General features: G+C 42.7%; 2 protein-coding genes across 4 annotated transcripts in view; both read left to right on the top strand.

Moving 5' to 3' along the window:
* The window catches only part of LPCAT2 (lysophosphatidylcholine acyltransferase 2), a 66,253-nt gene that overhangs the window by 26,348 nt on the left and 16,375 nt on the right, over nucleotides 1-23,530 (top strand). For all 3 annotated transcript variants that reach the window (XM_035025191.1, XM_035025190.1, XM_035025189.1), the window contains exons 9-11: nucleotides 7,917-7,999; nucleotides 10,132-10,257; nucleotides 12,085-12,238. In XM_035025191.1, the coding sequence (XP_034881082.1) occupies nucleotides 7,917-7,999; nucleotides 10,132-10,257; nucleotides 12,085-12,238 (363 nt within the window). The remainder of the gene's footprint in view (nucleotides 1-7,916; nucleotides 8,000-10,131; nucleotides 10,258-12,084; nucleotides 12,239-23,530) is intronic.
* Nucleotides 17,761-23,130, top strand: CAPNS2 (calpain small subunit 2). The gene is made up of 2 exons (XM_035025193.1): nucleotides 17,761-18,103; nucleotides 21,658-23,130. The coding sequence occupies exon 2, from the start codon at nucleotides 22,215-22,217 to the stop codon at nucleotides 22,965-22,967; it is 753 nt and encodes a 250-aa protein (XP_034881084.1). The 5' UTR covers nucleotides 17,761-18,103; nucleotides 21,658-22,214; the 3' UTR covers nucleotides 22,968-23,130.

The raw sequence follows: 23,530 nt of genomic DNA, 5'->3' as shown, positions 1-23,530 counted from the left end.
TTTCTTTCTTTCTTTCTTTCTTTCTTTCTTTCTTTCTTTCTTTCTTTTCTTTCTTTCTTTCTTTCTCTCTTTCCGATTACAATATTTGTTTTCTCCCGCCAGTTCTTAGACCTGTCTGGATAATATTTCCTGGCAAAGAATATACCCTTTGATAACTTCACAAACAAAATGGCTGCCAACCTGTCTAAAATAGCAGAATCGGTGAGATTCAATGTATTAGAATTGCCATCCATGGCAAGAGGATGGGGATGTGTGGCCTTCAAGTTTCATCTTCTTAGTTTAATTATATTTCTCTTAGATTTATGGTGCTACCTTTCACTCAGGGCACCCCTCACTACTTTATGACTTTTGAATATTTTAATTCCCCCAGGTTGGGTGCAACTGAAAACTGTATCCCACTGCTTGTCTGGTGCTAGGTATATCCACACCCCAGCTCAAGACTCTCAAGAGCTGGGCATTGCATCCAGGCTTTTGTACCACATCCAAGGAGGCCCGGCTTGAGCTGTCACATGTGTAGCTTACCTGGAAGGCTCACTGCACTTGGCTGCACCCACGTCAGGTGACTTAGTTACTCAGAAGCACCCTCCCAGCCCACTACCACCTCCATGTTCTTTAAAACTGTTGGAAATCGGGGGCACCTGGGTGACTCATTTGATTAAGCCTCTGACTCTTGATCTCAGCTCAGGTCATGAGTTCAAGCCCCACGTTGGGCTCCACACTGGATGTGGAGCCTACTTTAAAAAAAAAAAAAAACTGATGGAAATCCTAGTTATTATTTTTTCACATATGTTTTAGAACTATTAATTAGGCAAGCCTAACTGAAGATATATCATTCAAGATTATGGTCTTAGTTTTGTGGTTTCTAAAATGAACTTTGAGTGGATCATTTGGTGTCCTTTTAGGCACTCTGCCCTCGTGAGTCACGGGACATCCCAGGATGTGGAAGGCCTTATTCTTTCATCTTTTACAAGTCATCCCTCACTGATAATGACTTTCCAACTCCGTTGTTACCAGAATCATTGGATAGCTAAAATCTAAGGAGTGTAATATTGAAGGGTGTTTTTCTTGTCTCCTCTCCCCACTCCCTCTCTGTTTCCTCGACAGAGACTTTTTTTTGAAAAGGTCATTATTTTCTTGACTCGTGAATCTTAAAAATATAATCAGTTCCAAACCGCGTGCCCTCTGTAATTGGTCTTCCAGCATCCGTGAACAATGAGGCCATGTATATTCACAGAAGGTCTACTGAAATTTATTCTCTGGATCACAGTGGCCTAGTGGGTGTGTTTAAAGTGTCTTTTGGTGGTTACTTTTATTGGCCAGCTACTTCACAAGTATGCCTTTATAAGCAGATGGCTTAGGGGCATAAGGAAGAAGATCGCTAGTAGGAAACATCCCAAAATGTGACATAAATCAACAGCCTGCTAGTTGTATCTCATGAGAGAGAATCCACACAAAGCTCGACTATCAGGCATTATGTGGGCAGCAACTGGTTTATGAATGAAAGCAGGGCATTCACAGTGACCATCAGTCTGTTTCCTCCTTCATAGGCTATATCTCCATTTGTCCACAGAGCCACCCATTATAATACAGACACATGATTGTCTGTAGGCATACAGACATATTTTGTTTTAGTAAAATTCCTTTGTAAAGCTTAAAAGGAGCTTCTAGTGGAGAGCATTAGACCTACAATACTTTATGGGGGGCAATCCATTGCTATAAGTAGTAGAAAGGGATTGTTTTTTGTTTTAAGATTTTATTTATTTATTTGACAGAGAGAGACACAGAGAGAGAGGGAACACAAGCAGGGGGAGTGGGAGAGGGAGAAGCAGGCTTCCCGCTGAGCAGGGAGCCCGATGTGGGGCTTGGTCCCAGGACCCCGGGATCATGACCTGAGCCGAAGGCAGACACTTAATGACTGAGCCACCCAGGCACCCCAAAAGGGACTGTTTTTCATTAAAAAAAAATTCCGGTTTAAGAAAGGATTGTAATAATGAGTGTTATGATCAATACCTGTAGTTAGATAACAACTTTTTAAATCTCTAAAGGGTTCATTACTCAGGGAAGGTTCAAATATATTTATATAGTTTCCTTAAATATCCAGACACACTCAAATGATTTATAGTTTTGAATCTAAAATGAATGGGCCTTTTAGAAAACCTCTATCACATAAACACACACACACAAAAAAAACCCATATATGTACTTGTCCTAACAAAACTAATTTCTTCTAGAACTTGGTAGAATTCTGAAATTCCTAAGTAGTAGCAGAGAAATGGAGTGTTATATCTATTTTTATTTTTTTAGACAGAAAGAGTGCATGATCGGGGTGGGGGGAGATGGGCAGAGGGAGACTCAAGCAGACTCCACTCTGAGCGTGGAGCCAGATGCCGGGCTCGATCTCACGACCCTGAGCCAAAATCAAGAGTTGGATGCTTAATCGACTGAGCCACCCACATGCCCCGAGAAATGGAGTGTTATTAAAAAGAGTATTAGCTGGGGTTTTATTCCACTTCTGCTACTCCTGATCTGTATGTGCTTGAGTAAATGACTTAAGCCTCCCCTAGCCTGTGTTCTTACTGGGAAAATGGGGATAATAATACCTCTTTTATAGGGTGGTTAGCATTTAATAAGGTGACTTAAGTGGCAGCACACGGTAGGTGTTCAGTAAGCATGCACTTGTATTTCCCTTACCGTCTAAATTGTTCCATTCTTTTGGGAAGAAGGCAGCAAATGTTAGTTCATAAATACCTTCCTTCGTTCACATTTGCTCTTTTTGAAGCCTTCACAGAAAAATCTTGGGACAAACCAGAACTGCACATCTGTTGAGATTGACTCATCAAAATCCTTTTCTGTTCCTTGGAAAAAGAAAAGGCTGTTGGTAGTATCATCACTCATCAGTCTTTCTCCTTTTTTACAAGCATTTATTTAGTAGAAAGGAATGTGCTCGATGTGGTCAGGAAATAATGAATAAAGCAGTTTTACTGGTCCCGAGTGTTCATGTGAAGGATTGGCTCTGGATAGCGGATGGACTTCAAAATAGGCTGAAGAATTCTGACTTTATCTTGTGCATAGCCTACAGCCCAAGAGATGGTGGGGCACTGTGGGACCAGAAGGGCAAAGGGGGTGTTCCTATGGGAAACACATCGTTAGCCGCCCCCTCATATGGGGCAGGACGGTGTGGAGCCTGCAGGCAGAGGACCAGAGCACAGTCAAGGGAGGAGGGCAAGGGTACTGGGAGCCTGTCTCAGGAGCAGTGGAAAAGAATTAGAGAAATGCACATAGGCTTTTGTGGGGAAGGAGAGCCTTCCCTCTACCCACCTAGGTTCCATAGCTGGATCTGTGAAATAATCTCACCAGGGGCAAATTCATAGGACAAAAGGTATACAGATTTATTGATTTTTAATATGTGCACAAGGGCATCACAGGGAATAAAAAGTGAATACCCCAAAAAGTGGTGAGAAAGGAGAGGGAGGGTGTAGGCCACTCAGGGGAAAGTCCGTGATCTTTAGGAACAACAAATGGGCCCTGGAAAGAATAGATCGGAAGCTATGACAACACGTGATAAAGTTTGTCTGGGTGTGATGTCAACCTCCAGTCGCATCTCCTGTGATAAGAGTCCATCTTCCCTGTTTGATGAAACTCCCCAGGAGGGAATTTATGACAACTGAGTTCCTTTTTTTTTTTTTTTTTTTTAAGATTTTATTTATTAGTTGAGAGAGAGAGAGAGCACAAGCTGGGGGAGAGGCAGAGGCAGAGGGAGAAGCAGACTCCCCACTGAGCAGGGAGTCCAATGTGGGACTTGATCCCAGGACCCTGGGATCATGACCTGAGCCAAAGGCAGATGCTTAACCGACTGAGCCACCCAGGTGCCCGACAACTGAGTTCCTTTTGGAGGAGTTGACTTTAGGCACATAAGGGAAGTTCAGAGAAAGCCTCTCCCTGCATTTGCCATTTTTCAAGTGCCTTTAGCTCAAAATAATCAATGTACCGAAGTGGTACATTATGGGGTAGCATGTCCTGAACTCCTCCACTGTTTTCTTTCTAAAGTTGAATGTGAAGTGCCATTGAGGGGAAAGGTGAATCGCAACCTGATAAGCATGGACTATGTCTGAAACATTAAAATATGATGGCGGCAGGTCCAAAAGGCATACCCCAAGCAGCAGTGAGATTCAGGTTAAGTCACTTGATCCTCACCTGGCACAGAGACATTAAGGAAACAGACTCAGGATTAAGATCCCGTCTGGGGGCACACTTGCATGATTGAAAGGATAAAAGAAGACCTTCAGCAAAACAAACAGAACTACTTTTGTATCTGGAGGCAGTATGGTCACCTTGGGAAAATAACATAATTTTCAAGCAGCCATGAGGACCCTGTGGAACTTAACATGAATTTGTAGTAGATTCTACCCATGAGACTGTGGACCTTTCTTTTAGCATCCCTCAGTGGACAGGGATGGGAAGGCAGGAGCAGGAGAGCTGATCATGGGTTGGCGCCATGGGTGTGGCAGAAGGGGGAGATTCTAGGTGACAGAAGGTCCACATGGATGTGTCTGACTCCTGAAGTCCTGTGAAGACAGGCAGCCAGCTGTTGCCAGGAGGGAGTGGAGGAAGAGAGACGAGCATGTCCTGAGAGTGACCAGCAGGTTCTCACAGCTGTGACGGACCGGGTTAGAGAAGTAAACAAGAACTCCTCAGAGGAGATGAGCATCATTGTCATTGTTATTGGCACCGAAGCCAAGGCACAGGTAAAAACTTCTGTGGCCAGATGAAGAGATCAACATGTCAGATGAGCCATCTGTGTGGATACTCAGGATAATGAGAGAAGAGGAAGGTGGAAAGGAAAACTGGGGGTCCTGAAGTCACTAGCTGTGTGTTAGGGGACAGTCGTAGACAATGGCAATCGTGTTTCCCTGTCTTCAGCCAATTTTCCTTCCCAAATAGAGGATGTGCTTTTGCTGTGAGCCTTGAATGACCACATATGAAATAGAAATGTGATAAAGAGGGCAAGGTCTACCCCGAGGAGACGTGAGTTTTTATGAGAATTTCCATTGTATTGCTTCTCAGGAGGCATGGGGAGCCTCCAAGGCCCATGAGGGTCAAATCTGGGCTTTTAATTATTTTGTACTCTCAGTGGAATTTTCTTCATTGAGAATAAAATGTCATGCCCATATGAGAGTTATTAAAAATCATTTTATGGAAAATATTACCTGCACTAAAAGGAATTAAACCCACAGTTCATTGTATTATGTTTGGTTAACAGTGTAGCAGCAATTTATTTTTCAGGGTTTTCTGGATGTGCTTTTATAACCTACAAATTAAGTGTTGTTACAAACGATCATGTGGCTTTTTTAAAAAAATGAAGAATTGTATGGCAATTTAAAACTTTATCGTTTTATTTTGTTAGGGACTTTACGAACATTGATTTTAACATGGAGTTTTCTTCCTTGGATTTCATACGAAGCAAATATAAGGATGAAAATCTAGAACAGGTTGGAGGGAATTTTGAGAAATATTTATTTGCAAAGATCCGTTGTTGCTCTTGATAGATAAGTGATGTGGGGACCTCTGGTGGCTTAGTTTATTTTTCCATCTTGAAGAATAACTTGATACTATGTGGAAAGCTAGACGTAAAATTCCAGTTGGAGAGGGCGTTTGAGATCATTGAGCCGAACTTTTTCATTCGACAAGAGTGACCTCAGTGATTCAGACCTGATTCAGACCTGACCCCATCAGGGCTGAATAACTTTTTCAGGATCTCACGGCAGAGCCTAGGCCCCAACCAGGCCGAGTGTTCTTTCTGCAGCCTGCCCCTGCTCCCCTGGGAGAGAAGGTTAATGACGGTGCGGGTCACACAGTGCGCTCTCCCATGATTCGTGTCCATGTTATCCTAAAATGCCATTTGCATCCATGCTGTCCTCTGCGCCCTCACTCCCTCTCTTTGCTGTCTTACCTTCTCTCACAGAGTGATTGCACTAACCTCCCGGGCTTCTCCCTGCTCTTAGCCTTTTCCTCTTTGGCTCAGCCATTCCCTACCACCGATGTTTCTGCTCAAAACCTTGGACTTGGGCACCACACTCCCTTGCTCAAACTTCATCTCCAAATTGCCCTTGCCCAAAGGCGATTTAACGGGATTAACGAGATTTGAAAAGAGGTCCACGTGAGTCCAAAAGTGGTGTTATTTGTACAAATCTTTCTTTTTCTTTCAAACTGTGGTCCTGCCACTGGGGTGTGGCCTTGGCTATATTGTTTAGCCTCTTCAAGCTCCTTTCTCCACCCACCAAATGGAAATGGTAGAGCTGGCCTCGAGGAATTGTTGAGAGTTCACCTTATAAAGTACCCAGCACACAGTAGGTGCCTAATGGATGGCAGCTCTTATTGGTGGACTTGACTCATCTGTCATAATTTTTACCCCACTGCATGGAGGGCCCCTTGACGGCAGGGGTTTCCTTGTCATGTCTTCAGGGTTTCGTGCTATGCTTGGCCTCCAGTAGGTACCTAAGCAATATTTGTTGAATGTAAGTGGGCCATGAAAACTTGAGCAAGTCATTTAATCTTTGTGAACCCCAATCCTAATGACAAAAATCGGGAGGATTGGCGAAATGAAATAATGCATATAAAGCACCTAGCATGGTGCCTGGTTCGTAGTTAGAATTCAATGAATAGTAGCTATTGGTGAGATCATGTTTATCCTCAAAAAGCCAAGATCAAGTATTAGCTCTTCTGTAAAGCCTCTTTGGCTGCTTTTCCCTGCCCCCCTGGCCAGATTAATAATTTCTTATCCCTCGCTCTCATACTCCAGGAAGGATGGTTTAGTGGGGAAAACAAGGGTTTTAGGATCTGACAGAACTTGGGCTGAGTCCTGGCCATGTGACCTGTATAACTCTAAACTAACTTAATGAAGCTTTTAAGCCCTGTCATTTAGGGTAATGACACTTAGCACATGCTGTGTTGGTCTATCCTATTAAAATATGAATCTTTTTTGGGGCAGGAAGAGTCCTATTAATCTTGCGTGGGATATGGTAGGTGCTCAAAAACGATGTAATGACTTAAATATAGCACCAAAATCTCATTAATGTTCGAAAACTGTAAATAAAACAAGGCACCACTGAATACCAAGTAGAGAAAAATAAAATAAAATTTAAGATGATAAAGCAAAACAACAGTGTTCGGCAAAAGCTAGACAGCCAATACTAAGGGTTAGAAGAAAGCAGAAGAGGGCGCCTGGGTGGCTCAGTTGGTTAAGCGACTGCCTTCGGCTCAGGTCATGATCCTGGAGTCCCAGGATCGAGTCCCACATCGGGCTCCCTGCTCGGCGGGGAGTTTGCTTCTCCCTCTGCCCTCTTCCCTCTCACGCTCTCTGTCTCTCATTCTCTCTGTCTCAAATAAATAAAATAAAATCTTTAAAATAAAAAAAAAGAAAGAAGAAATAACAAAACGTGACATTTGAACAAATGATAAAATACAGCTGACACAAGAGTGGGTAGAGAAGATAAACCATAAGAGATAAGCTACTACCAATACTAACATTTTCACACAAAGTGCTGGAAGCAGTAGGAAATGCAGCGTGGAGGAGAAGATCTTCATACCTCCAGCTTTACAACTTCCAGAATTCCAGGCCCTGGCTCAGTTCATCCTCATCACAACCAGGGAAGTGGGTGATCATTGCCCTCTTGTCAGAGTCCAGGCTGCAGTGAAGAAAACTTTAGGGACATCCTCGTGAACACACAGAAAGACCCAGGGCTTGGCTGCAGATCCCCTGAGTCCAAGCAGTGTTCTTTCCACGATAGCATATAACCTTTGTTCTGGAAAGGCGGTGGGGGATTTAATATAATGATAGATAGGTTATAAATTAATATATGTAACATGTAACGTCTTAGGCCCAACAGTTGTGATGGAAAGGTATGTCTGTCTTTCAGTTTATGCCTGTTCAGAAACCAAATGATGAAGAAAAAGGCGACCCTGTCCTTTTTGCTGGTAGAGTCCGGAATTTGATGGCAGAGTAAGTGTCTGTATGTGATCCCAATCAGTAAATAGTTTTTAAATGATGGGTCAACGGCATGTCGCATAGTTTTAGGATTTGGGTGTTTTGTTTTATTTTGTTTGGTTTCATCCTTAGGGCCTCATTCCCTAACTCATTTTGGTAAGTAAAATAATGTGCCTGGGAAGGTGGTCAGTAAGACAATCCATAAATATTTTCCCCAGATGCAGCCCCAAACTAATAGAAATGGGGTTTTGCCGGAAGCAGAGCAGGGAGGCTTCAGTAAGCAGAAGAGACCAACCCATGACTTCCAGAGGGTAGGTTCTCCTCAGCTGGTCTGTCACTGACACAGAGCCTTGTGTCTGGGCCATTCGGGGCTCGCCTTTCATACCCCAGCCTCCACGGAGCTGCCAATGTCAGCTGATTCAAAGGCATTAATGATTATAGCCACACAAAGGAGAAAGTTTGCAAGGGAAGGCAATAGATGCACAGAAAAGGGGGGAAGTCACCCCCATTAAGGGATGGCTAGAAATTTAAGATTTGTAAATTGTAAACATAAAGCAAATATTTTCCTGCTCTTAAAGGAGTTTTAACTGGCCATGACTCTGATTAGATAAATCACCTCTCGTCCTATAATGAACAAATGTTTGTGATACTGTCCTACCACCCAGGCAGCCCTAGAGCCTTCCCAGTGTGCACCCCACGCCAGGCACCACCCCCTCTGTCATTCCCGTAGTAAGCTTGGCATTGATAGGCCAGCAATATGTATTCCTAGTAAAAATTCAAATGAGAAATCTGAATCTAGCTTCATAGCTGCTTTTGGTATTATAAGCAAGATTATATATACTTAGATTCATATTTCACAGCAGAATAACTTTATTTTCACAACAGCATAAGTGTTCAAATGCTCAAAAAAGTGTCTACTATGTGTACTTACATGTACTTGATTTTCCCATTTACTCGGGTTATCTAACATAATCCTCATAGCAATTCTTGGAGCGAAGCCAGGAAAGTGAGATTCAGAGAGAGAGATGGTTTGCCCAAGATCATAGCAGATAGTGAGGGTCTGGGCTGGGACTCAAATCCACATTTCCTGTGACCCAAGCCCAAGCTCTTAACAGGCATCTCTACTGTCTAGAATTATAAATTATAAATTCCTGAAATATTTAAAATTTTTATTTTCCCAAATAAAAATACTCTTACACCAAAGTATTTATTAATCAAAAACAGCCTAGTTGTAGATAGAAAAAATATTTTATTCTTATTGCATCTGTTGAAAATGTAATGTTCTTAGCAGTGATTCAACAAAATCAAATACAGTTGAAGACAGAACTTTATGATTCTCACTGAATAACTGTGAATAAAAGTTTTGTGAAGAGGAACCTTCAAGAAATTATTTTATGTACCGCACAGGCTTTTTTCTCAGCACTCAGTGTCTTTTGAAGTTGTTATTAATATCTATTTTTTTCAGCTCTAGTCCGTTATTAGACCTCTGAGCAGGTGGGATCTCGTAGGGGTCATGCGCTCCTTTGAGGATGGAGGACGTTTAGGTTTGGAAGAAATAATGAGCTCATTCTCCATTCTCTTTCGTATTTTCAGAAGACTGTTAGGTAGCAAGAAGTGATGTCTAGTTTTGAGAGATGAAAAATGCAGATGGCAAGCGATTTGGCTAGATTGTCCCCTTACACTATATACAGAGGCCATTTATCTGTGTAAATGGCACTTCACGGGCCTTTTTAGTTTATCTTCACAATAAAGAACGCTGTGCAGTAGGTAATTATTCCTGTGTACAGATGACAAAAGTGAAGCTTAGGTTAAGAGCCAAAAGGTCCACCGCTGGTAAGACGCTCCACTGGGATGAAACTCAAGGCTTCTTGCTTTCCCCGGATACTGAAGTCTGCTAGGATCATGGTCACAGTTAAAACACCAAACAAAATGACCAGCTGACCGAAGCATGCAGATTCGGCCACAGGAAGTCCGTGCAGAAGAGAAATATGTCTCTTTGGCAATAATAAGCCAAAGCTACTGGTTTGAAATGTAGTAAATACTTTCCCATTTACTGTTGTTTGTTGACCAGTTCAGGGCTGATGAAAAAAATCATTACCTTTAAAGAAAAAAAAAATTGAATTTGGTTGCTTTTAAATGCCTTTTAGAGCTTTGGGAATCCCCATAACAGATCATACCTATGAAGACTGCAGATTAATGATTTCAGCAGGACAGCTAACATTGCCTATGGAAGCTGGGTTGGTGGAATTTACCAAAATTAGCCGGAAATTGAAGTAAGTATATTTTTAAATTGCTACACTTTCTCATCGGAGGGGAACATGAACCATGAGAGACGATGGACTCTGAAAAACAAACTGAGGGTTCTAGAGGGGAGGGGGGTGGGAGGATGGGTTAGCCTGGTGATGGGTATTGAGGAGGGCACATTCTGCATGGAGCACTGGGTGTTATATGCAAACAATGAATCATGGAACACTACATCAAAAATGAATGATGTAATGTATGGTGATTAACATAACAATAAAAAATTTAAAAATAATTGCTACACTTTCATAAGGGTGTCCCCCAGAGATCTCACATCTTATATGTTTCTTTTCTCTGGTTTCATTAATGCCCAGCTCTAGAACCCACATGGTGTTTATTAAGGAGGCCAGGGCTGTGAATGCATCTCCTATTTAGTTCACCTAGTTGTGTTTTTTCAAGAATGGTTAACTTGGAAGTATGCGTATTGATCACAGGAGGAGCCCGAGAAATAGTCAATGTGGGGCAGCACAGATCTGCCTCTCTCCGAAGTGTCTCAGAGCAGTCGGTCTGTCCTGCTGCCCTCTTGCTAGAAAGATGACATAATTAGATGGTACTGCCATGTGGGGGTCAGACCTTCTCGTGTGAAATCTGAATTGACGTGTAGAGAAGCAATTCTGACTACCACTGAATTTTAAATACTTACCCTAGATCTCCTTTCTCTTTAGGGTACATAATTTTTTTAGGGCAAACCCCCCCCTTTGTGCTTTTATGAACAACCCCTTAGAACCATCTGCTGTGAAAGGTATCACCCCCGATTCCCTTCTTATTACCGTTCATTCTGTTTTCAGCCCCATAGGGGATTTGCAGAATATATTGATTCAGTAGGCTTTGGCATCCTCCCAAGGAGAGAGCTGCAGAACTAGTTATGTACTAAAGGTCAATATTTGAAGGTAATATTTTGATAACTGATAGTGCAAATATGATTCATATCTTCTAAGTAACAAACATGTTTTAATATTACATTCACAATATTCATATAAATTTGAAAAGTTTAGATAGTTACTGAAATTGGATACAGAAGAAAGCAGTATGTGTTAGGTCACCTGTTTAATTGGACAAGACAAAGACAGGATGTGATGCGGGCTATGGTACATTTTCTGGTGTTTTGGTGTTTTAATGTTTCATAACTAATATTGGAGGAAGTGTGTATTGTCTAATGAATCTCCCTATCACAACATTTTGTACAATGTGAGTTCATCATCAGCCTGGAAACTCTGTTGAAAGCAAGAATTGCGTATTTTTTTTTAACAACCCAGTAAGTACTATTGACTTACTAAGTGATATTTAGATTAAAATATGATTTCTTCTTTTCTTTTTTTTTTAAAGATTTTATTTATTTATTTGACAGAGAGAGAGAGAGCCAGAGGGGGAACACAAGTGGGGGGGTAGGAGAGGGAGAAGCAGACTCCCCACCGAGCAGGGAGCCCGATGCGGGGCTCGATCCCAGGACCCTGGGATCATGACCTGAGCCGAAGGCAGATGCTTAACGACTGAGCCACGCAGGCGCCCCTTATTTTCTTTTCATGAGTCATTTCTTATTCTGTCACATTGCTCCTCTTCTCAGTTACTTTTCTCTTCCTCAGGTATTTGGGAAAATTACAGTCTTATTAATATCCTTCAAAAAAGTCAGAAGCCTGTGTACACATTCCATAAGTACTCTAAAATACCCATTTTATTCTTATTTTCAGATGTAACACTTAAAATATTGTTCCCTCAGACAAATGAATAAAACACCGCTCACAAAATGTCCATGTGGATTGTGAAGGGCTGACAACACGTATTTATGTTTCTTTGTTTAGGTTAGACTGGGATGGTATTCGTAAGCAGTTGGATGAATACGCAATAATTGCAAGCTCTTCAAAAGGAGGGAGAATCGGAATTGAAGAATTTGCGGAGTATTTGAAGCTTCCTGTTTCAGATGTCCTGAGACAACTCTTCGCACTCTTTGACAGGGTACGTTAAAACGTCATCTCTAGCACGCGAACATCTTTACTCTGCTGGTCTCCACGGAGCATAAATCAGTATGGCATTAGAAGAGTTGGCAGGTGACTATTAGCGGAAGCAAGACCGAGCCCAGGTTTAATTTCATGATCTGGTTTTTCCCCTGTAGTAGTAGTAGTAGTAATATAATTGTGTGTGTGTGTGTGTGTGTTGCAATAATTATGATGTTATCTAGTTATTTTAAACACCAGGTCAGAAATAAATATTGCAACCATAAAACCATGTTTGTTATATAGAATTGGAAAGGCTTCTGTAACTGGCAAGAACTTAAATCTTTATGTCAAAATTCATTCATTGATGACAGGGGTGGTACTATTCTATCCTGAAGGCTTCTGGACTTCCCCCAAAATATGTGAGGACCAAGTAGATTTTATTTTCAAGTAACCTTTTATGACAAGGTTTCAATTAAAGCTTGACTGTTCGCCGTTTATGAATATGTAAGTACAGGCAGATAACTGAACTGCCAGAAAGTTTCCTTAGGAAAAATGTATCAAGATTTCAAGTTCTTGATTTTTAATGTGGTGGGGTTTTTTTACATATAAAATTGACAGTAAAGTTTACTCTTTCGGTGACAGTTTTACGAGTGTTCATAAATGCACTGAAGCATGTAAATACCACTCCATTCAAGATACAAAACAGTTGCAAAAAAGCATCCCGTGTAGCCATCCCTTTGTAGTCAACTCCTTGCCCTACCCTTAACCCCCAGCAGTCACTCCCTCTCTAGCTTTGCCTTTTCTAGATGCCATATGAATGAAATCAGATAGTGTATATCTTTCTGAGTTTGGCTTCTTTCACTTGGCATAATGCATCTGAGATTCGGCCATGTTGTTGCACGTATCAATAATGTGTTCCCTTTTCTTGCTGAGTGGCATTCCATTGTATGGACACCCCATTCTTGGTGTATCCAGTCTCTAGCTGAGGAGCATTTTGGTTTGTTTCCAATTTGGGGCAACGACGAATACAAACTATGAATATTCCTGTATAGATTTTTGTGTAAATCTAGGCTTTCGTTTCACTGGGGTACAGACTTAGGATTGTGATCTTGTTATTGTCTTATCTGAGAGTGACTTTATTTTGCATTCATTCCTAAAGGATATATTTGTTGTGAATAGAATTGACTTGAGAGTTCTTCCCTTTCAACAGTTCAGTGATGGTGTCCTATTGCCTCAGGTCCTCCGTGATTATCCTGCCTTACTGATTGTTCTTTAGTTTTGGCTCTCTTCACCAATCCTCCTGCTTCGGCATTTTGTCCAGAGGTGGTTGCCTTTTGTATTTTGATTAGCGTTTTTAATTGTAATCGGAAGGAGAGATGGGCTGGGCTTTTTCCATCCCGGCTGGCTCCAGAAGTCCCGGTTCTCTATGGACCGCTGGGAAAAGATATTTTGCAAAGAAATTACAGCTTGATGACAGAAACCAGGGCAGGGCTTCTTTTTCTCCTTACCCAGAGCACACTCACGATCCTAATGACTCATTCTGTGACCTCTAAGATGAACCATCCTGCCACCTGATGAAGGGAAGCCATCTTCTTCTCTCTGTAGTGCCCAGTCCCCTGTCCTTGGCTGGCTTGCAGCACGCAGATCATCTTCCCTTGTCCATGAAATAATCATGTACCACTGCAGTCGTACTACTAGAAAGTGTAATGAAGATTTAGGAGAAAGAAGTAAATTATTGGCTATAACCACACAAGTTGGGAAAATAGAAGCACTTCTTACTTGTACTACTACCAGTCTCTCTGTGAGCTTTATGCTGTCGCATCTTCCCTTCTTGGCTCTAGAAGCCAGGCAAGTAATTTTAAATGAAGATTCTATAAATACGAACTTGGTGACAGGAAGGAATATGGCAGGGATAGACAAATAAGGACAGGAGGTGGGGGAAATGGGACATGAAACAGGAACCGAGGAGGAAACTTAGAGCATCTTAGACTTTGGGCTCATCAGGATTTTCCATCAACATTAGAAATACTATCTATGGAGGTTGCCCTCCCTTTTCAGGTGTCAAAGTGTCATCGCTAGCAATTCCAGGAATGTTAGGACACCCATTCTGTCTGTTGGTGACTGATGACCCCCGTCGTTTCTCTGGCACTCTTAAGGATGGGAAGATTTGGAAGCGGGGAAGGGAGAGTACAAGGATTAAAATCACCCCCAGTTAGCCGGGTTGACTCACTCTGAACTAGAGGATACAGCGAGCCTCGGCAGCCAAGTTGGCCAATCACATTTCCGCATGGATGGCTTCCACTGGCTCACACATCACTTACAACCATGAGTGTTTGTCACTTCTTTGTGGAGTGTGACTTGGCTTTCACTTGGGACCATGAGATGGTCTTTCCAGCACTTTTCTTTTGATCCCCAACATACTGGAAGGTAGAGAAAATAGCCCGGAGAATTAGGGACTAACGCATAGGACCTTCCTTTCTCTCCTTCTTTCCTTTCTCCTTCCTTTCTTTTTCCCTCTTTCCTCCTTCTGTCTTTGTCTGTCTTTCTGTCCTTTTTCGTCTCCAACGTATCTGCATGTCTGCGCCTGTGAAGATTTGCTTTGTTTTGAGAAGGCGAATTATGCAATTGTTGCCACGCCCCGGGCACATACCCACTTAACTCCCAGGCTAGGCTTGTTTTCTCAGTCTCTTTAAGTCATTTAGCTGGGGAATGTTCCATGGGAAACACAAGAAGTTCAGTAATGCCACAGTTTGTTTCTCTCCGAGTAGCTTATCTTGCTGAACTCAATGCTTAATGAGGGGTCGGGGAGGAAGGGTGAGAACGAGAAAGGGCGGGGTGTTCCTGTGGCTCTTCCAGCAGCTGTAAATTTTTGCAGCGCAGACAGTTGTCCTCAGCCTCTCTGTCTTCCCCCAAGTCTAATGAGGCTGTGTCGGGATTTGGGGGATGGGGAAAACACCTGAAGATCTCTCCACATTCCCTTACTCTTTCTTCCCATGTACATTCTTGGCTGGTCTATAAAGACTTCGTAATGGTCTTGGCTCAGTTTGTCCCTAAAAAATACACTGTCTCCTCAGCTTCTGCTGACAACCTGACATGTCCCTTCAGACTCTCAGCGGATCTAGTGACAAGTAAGGTCTGACAGAAACATGGCGTCCACCATCCAAAACATGGCGTAGTTCACTAGTTTAGGATCATTTCTTTGGAGAGGTCTTATCTCTCTGAAAAAGAAAAAGGAACTTTTTCATCTTTGCATTGAATTTAGCTTCTTTATTTTTTACGAATGTATCCTGAACTCTCCGCGTCGGACGAATTTGGATTGGTCGGATGTCCAGACAAGTCAGAGTTGAAGGCTGAGACAATAGTTTAAAACAGTGGTGTCTCGACATTTTTTATATTCATTAATTCAGTTTTAAATACTAGACTTTTTGCCAGCACTCCAGAAGGGATTGAAGTATCCTTAATGGGATTAAGAAACAACGCTGGCTAAACCAAAGTCATTATAACACAGTCATTTTTACAGTTCTAACCATGTCTCAGAATGTCCGTAAACAGCACGCCTATTCATTGTGCCCTTGCTCAGCACCATGTTCCTGAGCAGAGCCGCATGCTGCCCCACCAGCAGTCTCTGATGTACCTCTAAGACAGAGTCCTCGAATACTTCAGGACGCAGCTCACTCCTGTTGCTGGCTGGACTAGGCACCACGTTTTCTGCCTCTTACCCCTTACTGGTGGCAAGTCCCATCACTTCTAAATGCATCTCCTGATAGACTCAGCTTAATATTTCATCAACGCCCATCCCCACCACAGTACGCATATGCACTGGTGGCCAAGCCATATTTCAGGAGTCAGCAGACTTTTTCTGTAAAGAGCCAGATAGTAAATATTTTTTACTTCGCAGCACGATTGGTCCCAAACTTTCAGGGCAGCTTGTACAACCAAAGACAAAAGTTCATCTTATCCCATGCAGAAAGATTTCTCTGTTTACCCGCAGTCACCTAAGCCATGAAAGTGCCCTGTCCCGACTCTCAGCATGAGCAGAAAATCTGCACGCTCTAGCACCCTACCTTCTCCAACAGGAAGGGGCAAGCAAAGATGCTTGTTATTGTTGGCACTCAGGATTTAAAGCTGGAACGAATACCAAGAACCAGGCAGACAGGAAAGAACTCAGGATAAAGAGACGCATTCATTCCACATAATGTGAAACAGTAATAAAAGATCTACAGAAGTTTACAATAGCCGAAAATGCTGGATTGTCAAAGTGCTAAAGTACACACACACTTTTCCTGCCTAATAGTTAAACAAAGGATGTGGTAAATGCCAGAAGAACTAAGTACCCGTTGGAAGGCTGAAAGGGGGAAAATCATGACAGTTTTCAAAATTATTTTACATAATGGAAAGAATAACCACCTATCTAAATTTTATCAGGTGATGGTCTGTTTTGCAATGTTATTGATAAAAAAAGGCAATGAGCTCGTGCTAAACTATATATAGCTGAGGAGTTAGAAACCAGTCTCTCTCATTTGTAAAGACAAATAGTGTATCACTAGTAGGACTGAGGCAGGGCATCAGCAAGAGGCAGACAGAGCAGACAAGAATAAAGATTCAGAGGATCGCTTTTGAATCAGATGTGGGGTATCCTACAGATTAACAGGGGTCACTCTAAGGACTGACTGCAGTCCATCTGTCAGTCCTTAAACCAGCTTTCTGTCTACAGTGGCAGAGGTGAACACTAACCAATAGTGAAGTCTTCTATCCTTGAAATTTCCAGTTCAGGTTTGATTTGTAATATTGTATTTCGTAGTTCATGTGAAAAGAACTGTTGATGGCAATCTCAGTTAATCAGGATTTGTTATGTGAAATCTATCCAGAACTTATATGAGGCAATTAACAGAAAAAGGCTATAACCTTCACTCTATGCAGTCATACAAGTTGTCCTAAATGTTTGGTGGTCCTATGTGTCTGACCATTTCCCTGTCCATGTCTCAGGCTGGCTTAGCTCCTCCATTCAATACATTACAGTATTTTCTCTCTCCGAGTGTTGTTACATTAGAAATCTCCACTTAAGGGTGAGAATTATACGCTTTGTTTTTGGCTCCTCCATGCAGGTATACCTAGGAGATGCTTAGAAGGGACAGAAAGGAGGCTGCATGAGTTAAAGCTTAACTTTTTTTTTTTTTTTATAAGCACAAGTGAGCAATCACTGGCCTCCTCCGTGAGCATAAGGAAGTAAGGAACAGAGCTTTGTAAAGAGCAAATTGTGTCAGACAATTTAATTTCCTCCTATGACAGAGTGACGGTCCAAGATGATAAAGAAGAAGAAATAGATATTATCTATATGGGCTCTAGAAAGGCTTTTGATTTCATCCAACATGACATCCTCATCAATAAATTAGGAAGGTCTGGTCCAGATCATGGCGCAGTTGGGTGAAAGCCCCCCTTGACAGAAAGGCTTTGCTACAAGTGGGAGCTGTATGTCCTTCTGGGTTTAGCACCCCCACCTTGGCATTCTGTTTGGAGGAGCATAGGGTGCCACCAGGAATACTTGTGAAAACCAGACAATATGTCAAAGCAGTGATAAGGGTAAATATGTCCTTAAAAGTGGTGGAACCAGACCCAAGAAAAAGGAAGGTTAAATTAAATCAACATATAGCATGAAAACACTTGGGCCTGAGAAGGAAAAGAAACGTAAGGCAAGAATGATGCTGCTGTTACCATTTCAGAGCATGTGAGGATCTAGACTCCCCGAATTCTAGAGCTAACAGGACCTTTCGCGTCCAACTGCCCACCTTCCTCATTTTGCAGAAGGTGGCCAGCCTGAGAGAAGTGACGTGCTCAAGGCTACACAGCTGGTTAGTTGCAGGACTGAGACTAGAACAGCTCGTCAGTATCCTTTTTACTTCAAACTGTCACTGTTGACCATATATGTATATGGGCTTCTTTATAGATTTACTTTATACATATATATGGGTTCTTAGGGCATTTTTTACATATCCTATTGCTCACCCATTTCAAGCCTATGATTCAATGATTTTTTGAGTAAATTTGCCAGGTTGTGCAACCATCCCCATAAATCAGCTTGAGAACATTTCCATTACCCCACTGAGTCTCCTGGTGGCATCGAGTGTTAGTTCCCGTCACCAGCTATCTCCCAGCCCTAGGCAACCACGACAGTTCTAAGTCCTTTGGTGTGATTCTAGACCGGGTCTAGAAGAAAGACTTTCTGTCTCTGTGGATTTGCCTTTTCTGGACGTTTCATGTAACGGAATCATACAGTAGATGGTCTCGTGTGTCTGGCTTCTGTCAACTTCTCATAATGTTTTTGCAGTTCATCCATGCTGGAGCATGTATCAGTAATTTGTCCTCTTTGCTTGCCAAAAGGTACTCCATTATATGGGCACATTGCATTTTGTTTATTCACCAGCTGGTGGACGGTCGGGTTGTTTCTACTGAGGCCATTATGAATAATGTGGCTAATAACATTCATGTTTCTCTGTTTACTTTTTTAAATTCAGTAACTTTTCCCCCTCGAATGGAGGCTAAATTTTCCATCAGATGTGTCCTCTTCCCCTACTCTTTTTCCCTCCCGATCCGGACAGTAGAGTTCCCCCAGATGGCAACCAAAGTTGCTATTAATGTTCTAATAAATAGCCTCGGGGGATTCAATAGTCCAGAGAAGAAAAGGCTTGCTAATCTAATAAGAGTCTTTTATTCTAGGATGGCTTATGAGAAACTGTTAGCCAAATGCCCTCCATCTTCATAGAAAATAAATGAGAGGAATTGGATTTAAACCTCAGGGAAAACCACTTCAGCTGGGCATGAGGAGGCGTGTTTTATGTGGTGGTGGTTGCTATCAAGTTAATTTGCAATATTATAAAAACAAAGCCCATGTAATTTCCTCTGAGAGAAGCTCATATGAATGGGTTTACATCTGTCTGAGGCCAGATGGCCCTGTGATCCCCTTAAAGGAAGACAGTCCTTTTGTGGCGCTTTCTTCTGTGTGGTGAAGGAAGACGTTTGGCCTTTGGTGTTCACAGAGGCCATTTCATTGTGCCCAGGAGACTAGTTATTGGAGTCATTGTGTCATAAAACCAGTGGTTGGAAAGTTTTACACAAACCCCTGGGCGTGGCAGAAGGAGACGTTGCTCCCATGCCCTGAACAGAGCAGTGTCCCCAGCTTCTGCTCTCTCCCAAACAATAGCTAGAACAGTCGTTCAGTTCTGGAAATTGTACAACATAATTTCACATTTCATCTCCTTTTGACTTCATATTTGAGCCTGGGTAGTCCCACTGACAGACCGATCGTCATGTGGCAGTTCAAAGCCCCTTCCAGTCTGAGTCTGTTCTGCCGATCTGCCTTTCTCTGCTGTCATGCCCAGCAATGGCCCATCATCACATTGGGCTGTCTCTTAAAGACCACACATCCTTTAGCGCCTCTGTATTTTTACTGTGCTGTCCCTTCACGTCCCTTGTCTGTTCGGAGGACTCTGGCTTGGCCTGTAGTCAGGCCTGCACATTATCTCTTATGTAGGTCAATGTTCTCCTTGGCAGAATTCATCGCTCCCCTTTTGGGCACCCACAGTGCTTGATGATATAGCATACTACCTTTCCTCAGTAGCTTACCTTCCCTGAGTTTTTCTTTCCTTATCACACATACTTTGTCTTTCAGAGGACTTCTATGAAACTTAAATGCCAAAGAATACTATACACAAATGTAATAGTTTAGTATTAATAGTAGAAATGTGAGAGACGCCTGGGTGGCTCAGTCGGTTAAGCGTCTGCCTTCAGCTCAGGTCATGATCCCAGGGTCCTGGGATCAAGTCTCATGTCAGGCTCCCTGGGGGAGCCCGCCTCTCCCTCTGCCTGCTCCCCCTGCTTGTGCTCTTTCTCTTTCTCTCTGACAAGTGGATGGATAAAATCTTAAAAAAAAAAAATAGAAATGTGAATATAGACATCAGGTTATAATTACAACTAATTTTCGATGGGTGTTCTCAATCCTTGAGCACAGCAATCCTGATGTATTCACCTTTGTCTCCTAAATACTGAATCCAAGTTCTGATACCTAACAAATGAGATTGAATCATTATGAAGTAGGCATAATGAGATATTACCACATCATACCCATTAGGATGGTCACTGTCAGGGAGGGAGAGAGAGGGAGGGAGGGAGGGAGAGAGAAAAGGAAGGAAGGGAGGGGGGAGGGAGGGAAGGGAGGGAGAGAGGGAAGGAAGGAAGGAAGGAAGGAAGGAAGGGAGGGAGGGAGGGAGGGAGGGAGGGAGGGAGGGAGGGAGGGAGGGAGGGAGTGTTGGCCATGCTATAGAGAAATTGGAACCCCTGTGCACTGTTGGTAGAAATATAAAATAGTATATCTACTGTGGAAAACAGTATGGTGGTTCTTCAAAAAATTAAAAACCAAATTACTGGGGCACCTGGGAGGCTCAGTCATTGAGCGTCTGCCTTCGGCTCAGGTCATGGTCCCAGGGTCCTGGGATCAAGCCCCACTTTGGGCTCCCTACTTCACAGGAGGCCTGCTTCTCCCTCTCCCACTCCCCCTGCTTGTGTTCCCTCTCTCACTGTGTCTCTCTCTGTCAAATAAATAAATAAAATCTTTAAAAAATAGATAAATAAATAAAAATAAAAACCAAATTACTATATGACCTGGCAGTTCTGGTAGAAGCAACCTAAGCATCCACCAACGGACAAGTGGATAAACCAAATGTCTCTTATACATACAGTGGAATATTATTTAGCTTTGAAAAAGGAAATAAATCCCAACACCTGCTATAACATGGATGGACCTTGAACACATTATCCTAGGTGAAATAAGCCCATCACAAAAGGACAAATCCTATGCGATTTCACGGATATGAGGTCCCTCAAGCAGTCAGATTCATAGAGACAGAAAGTGGAATGGAGGTTGCCAGGGCCTAGCGGGAGGAGGGAATGGGGAATTACTGTTTAACGGGGACAGAGCTTCAGTTTGGGAAGACGAAAAAGTTTCTGGGGGTGGACGGTGGTGGCGATTGCAAAATAATGTGAATGTACCTAATGCCACCGAACTGAACTCTTAAAAATTGTTATGAGGTTAAATCCCAGGTTATGTGTATTTTACCACAGTTTTTAGAAATTTTAATTCAAATTTTAAAAACAAGACACAAAGAAGTATATACTGTATGATTCCGTTTATTTACAGCGTGGCACTCAGCTGATGATATTCAATGTCAAGATAATGGTTACCCTTGGGAGGGAAGAGTAACTAGAAAGCAGGAGGAGGTTCTAGGGTATGGGAATATTCTATCTCTTGATCTGGCTGTTAGGATATAGGTGTGTACCGTGTGTGAACTTCTCTGAGCTCTCCAGTTGGGACTTGTACAGTTTCCTATGTGTCTGTTACACTCCAAAAATGATTCCAAAAAATGTAGATCCTTAGCCCGACAGCAGACTGTCGTGTCAGAATCTCTGAGGATGGGACCTGGGGATCCTGCATCATAAAACCCTCCCTTCCAAGTTTTTCTTAAGAGCATTGGATTTAGGGAATCTTTGCTAAAGGAAAGGGACTAGGGAAATATCCTCCCCATGCCCAGGAATCCCATTCTGCGCTAACAATAAATATTCCTTAGAAAAGAAATTCTTGATATCTTTGAGTCATTTAGCTTCTCCGGTTAGGAAAATGCATGTCATCTTTCAGGAGCTGAGAAATCGGTGATGTACAGAAATGTGTATTTTAATATATTACATTTTAAAATATTATTTCTTGTAATTCGTCATACACGCAATAACTCACGAATGTTTTATTGAGGCCCTCTAAAAACTGGCGGGTGCTAGGACCTAATGGAAGTCAGGCTTTCAGGAGGAGGGGACCGTGGGGCGTGGTGCCGTTAAGCAGGTACAGAAAAGCCAGTTCTTCCACCTGTAAGCTAATGAGGCTCCATTTCAGCTCTCTCCACACCATCTCCAAGACATCAACAGCTTTTACACTTGCTTGTTAAACCAAAAGCATGTTTCTTGCAAAGGCTTTATTGGAAGGGGCCGATCGAGGCCTTGGAGAGGCTCTTGGAGGCCTTCTTGGAGGAGGCGGTCAGAGAAGAGGAGGAGGAGGGGGAGGAAGAAATATCGGAGGGATAGTTGGAGGAATTGTGAATTTCATCAGCGAGGCTGCAGGAGCTCAGTACACCCCAGAACCACCTCCCACTCAGCAGCATTTCACCAACGTGGAGGCCAATGAAAGGGAGGAAGTTCGTCGGTTTCGGCAACAGTTTGCCCAACTGGCGGGACCGGACATGGAGGTGGGTGCCACTGACCTAAGGAATATTCTCAACAAAGTCCTTTCTAAGCACAAGGACCTGAAGACTGACGGCTTTAGCCTTGACACCTGCCGGAGCATTGTGTCTGTGATGGACAGTGACACGACTGGCAAGCTGGGCTTCGAAGAATTTAAGTACCTCTGGAACAACATCAAGAAGTGGCAGTGCGTTTATAAGCAATATGACAGGGAGCGGTCTGGGTCCCTGGGAAGTTCTCAGCTGCTCGGGGCTCTGCAGGCAGCGGGTTTCCAGCTAAATGAACAACTTTACCAAATGATCATCCGCCGATATGCCGATGAGGATGGCAGCATGGATTTCAACAATTTCATCAGCTGCCTGGTCCGCCTGGATGGCATGTTCCGTGCCTTCAGATCCCTGGATAGAGATGCAGATGGCCTTGTTCAAGTGTCCCTCCAGGAATGGCTGCAGCTGACCATGTATTCCTGAAGCCAGCGCCCTCCCCGAGGACAGGACTCCTGAAAGCCTCGCCACGCAGTCCTCACTATGGCTGATACCCAGAGCTGTCATTTCCGGCGAGCTCGTACACCTCCCTGCATGCTTCTGAGCTGGGGCTGCCTTTTAGCATCTAATTAAAACAGATTTTTTTTTTTTTTTAATGAAAAATGTTCTGAGTGGTTTGTATGTCAGCTCTTTGAGACACTGGATGTGTATGAACATATATATGTGATGGGGGGTGCATGGGGCAGAGCCTCTGTGGAGTAGATTTTAATAGCGCATTGCTTATTTGGTGAGTGAATTCCAAAGAATAGGAAATTTGTTGTTATTGAGAATGAAATCTTGAAAAAACCCTGGAAAGCCCTCAAGAGATCTATTTTTCCCTTTAAAAAGGTAAGGAGGAGGGAAGTTCAGAATCTGTTTTTCTCTTAATTTCACATCTGGTCTTTCCATTATATAAAAAGAAAGAAAGAGAGAGAGAGAGAGAGAGAGAAAGAAAGAAAGAAGGAAAGAAAGAAAGAAAGAAAGAAAGAAAGAAAGAAAGAAAGAAAGAA

The sequence above is a fragment of the Mirounga leonina genome, unplaced genomic scaffold (genome assembly GCF_011800145.1).
Source record: "Mirounga leonina isolate KUSES-001 unplaced genomic scaffold, KU_Mleo_1.0 Mir_180, whole genome shotgun sequence".
In the NCBI taxonomy this organism is placed as follows: Eukaryota; Metazoa; Chordata; class Mammalia; order Carnivora; family Phocidae; genus Mirounga; species Mirounga leonina.
The sequence above is the reverse complement of the archived record's forward strand: the minus strand, read 5'-3'. Positions and strand labels throughout refer to the sequence as shown.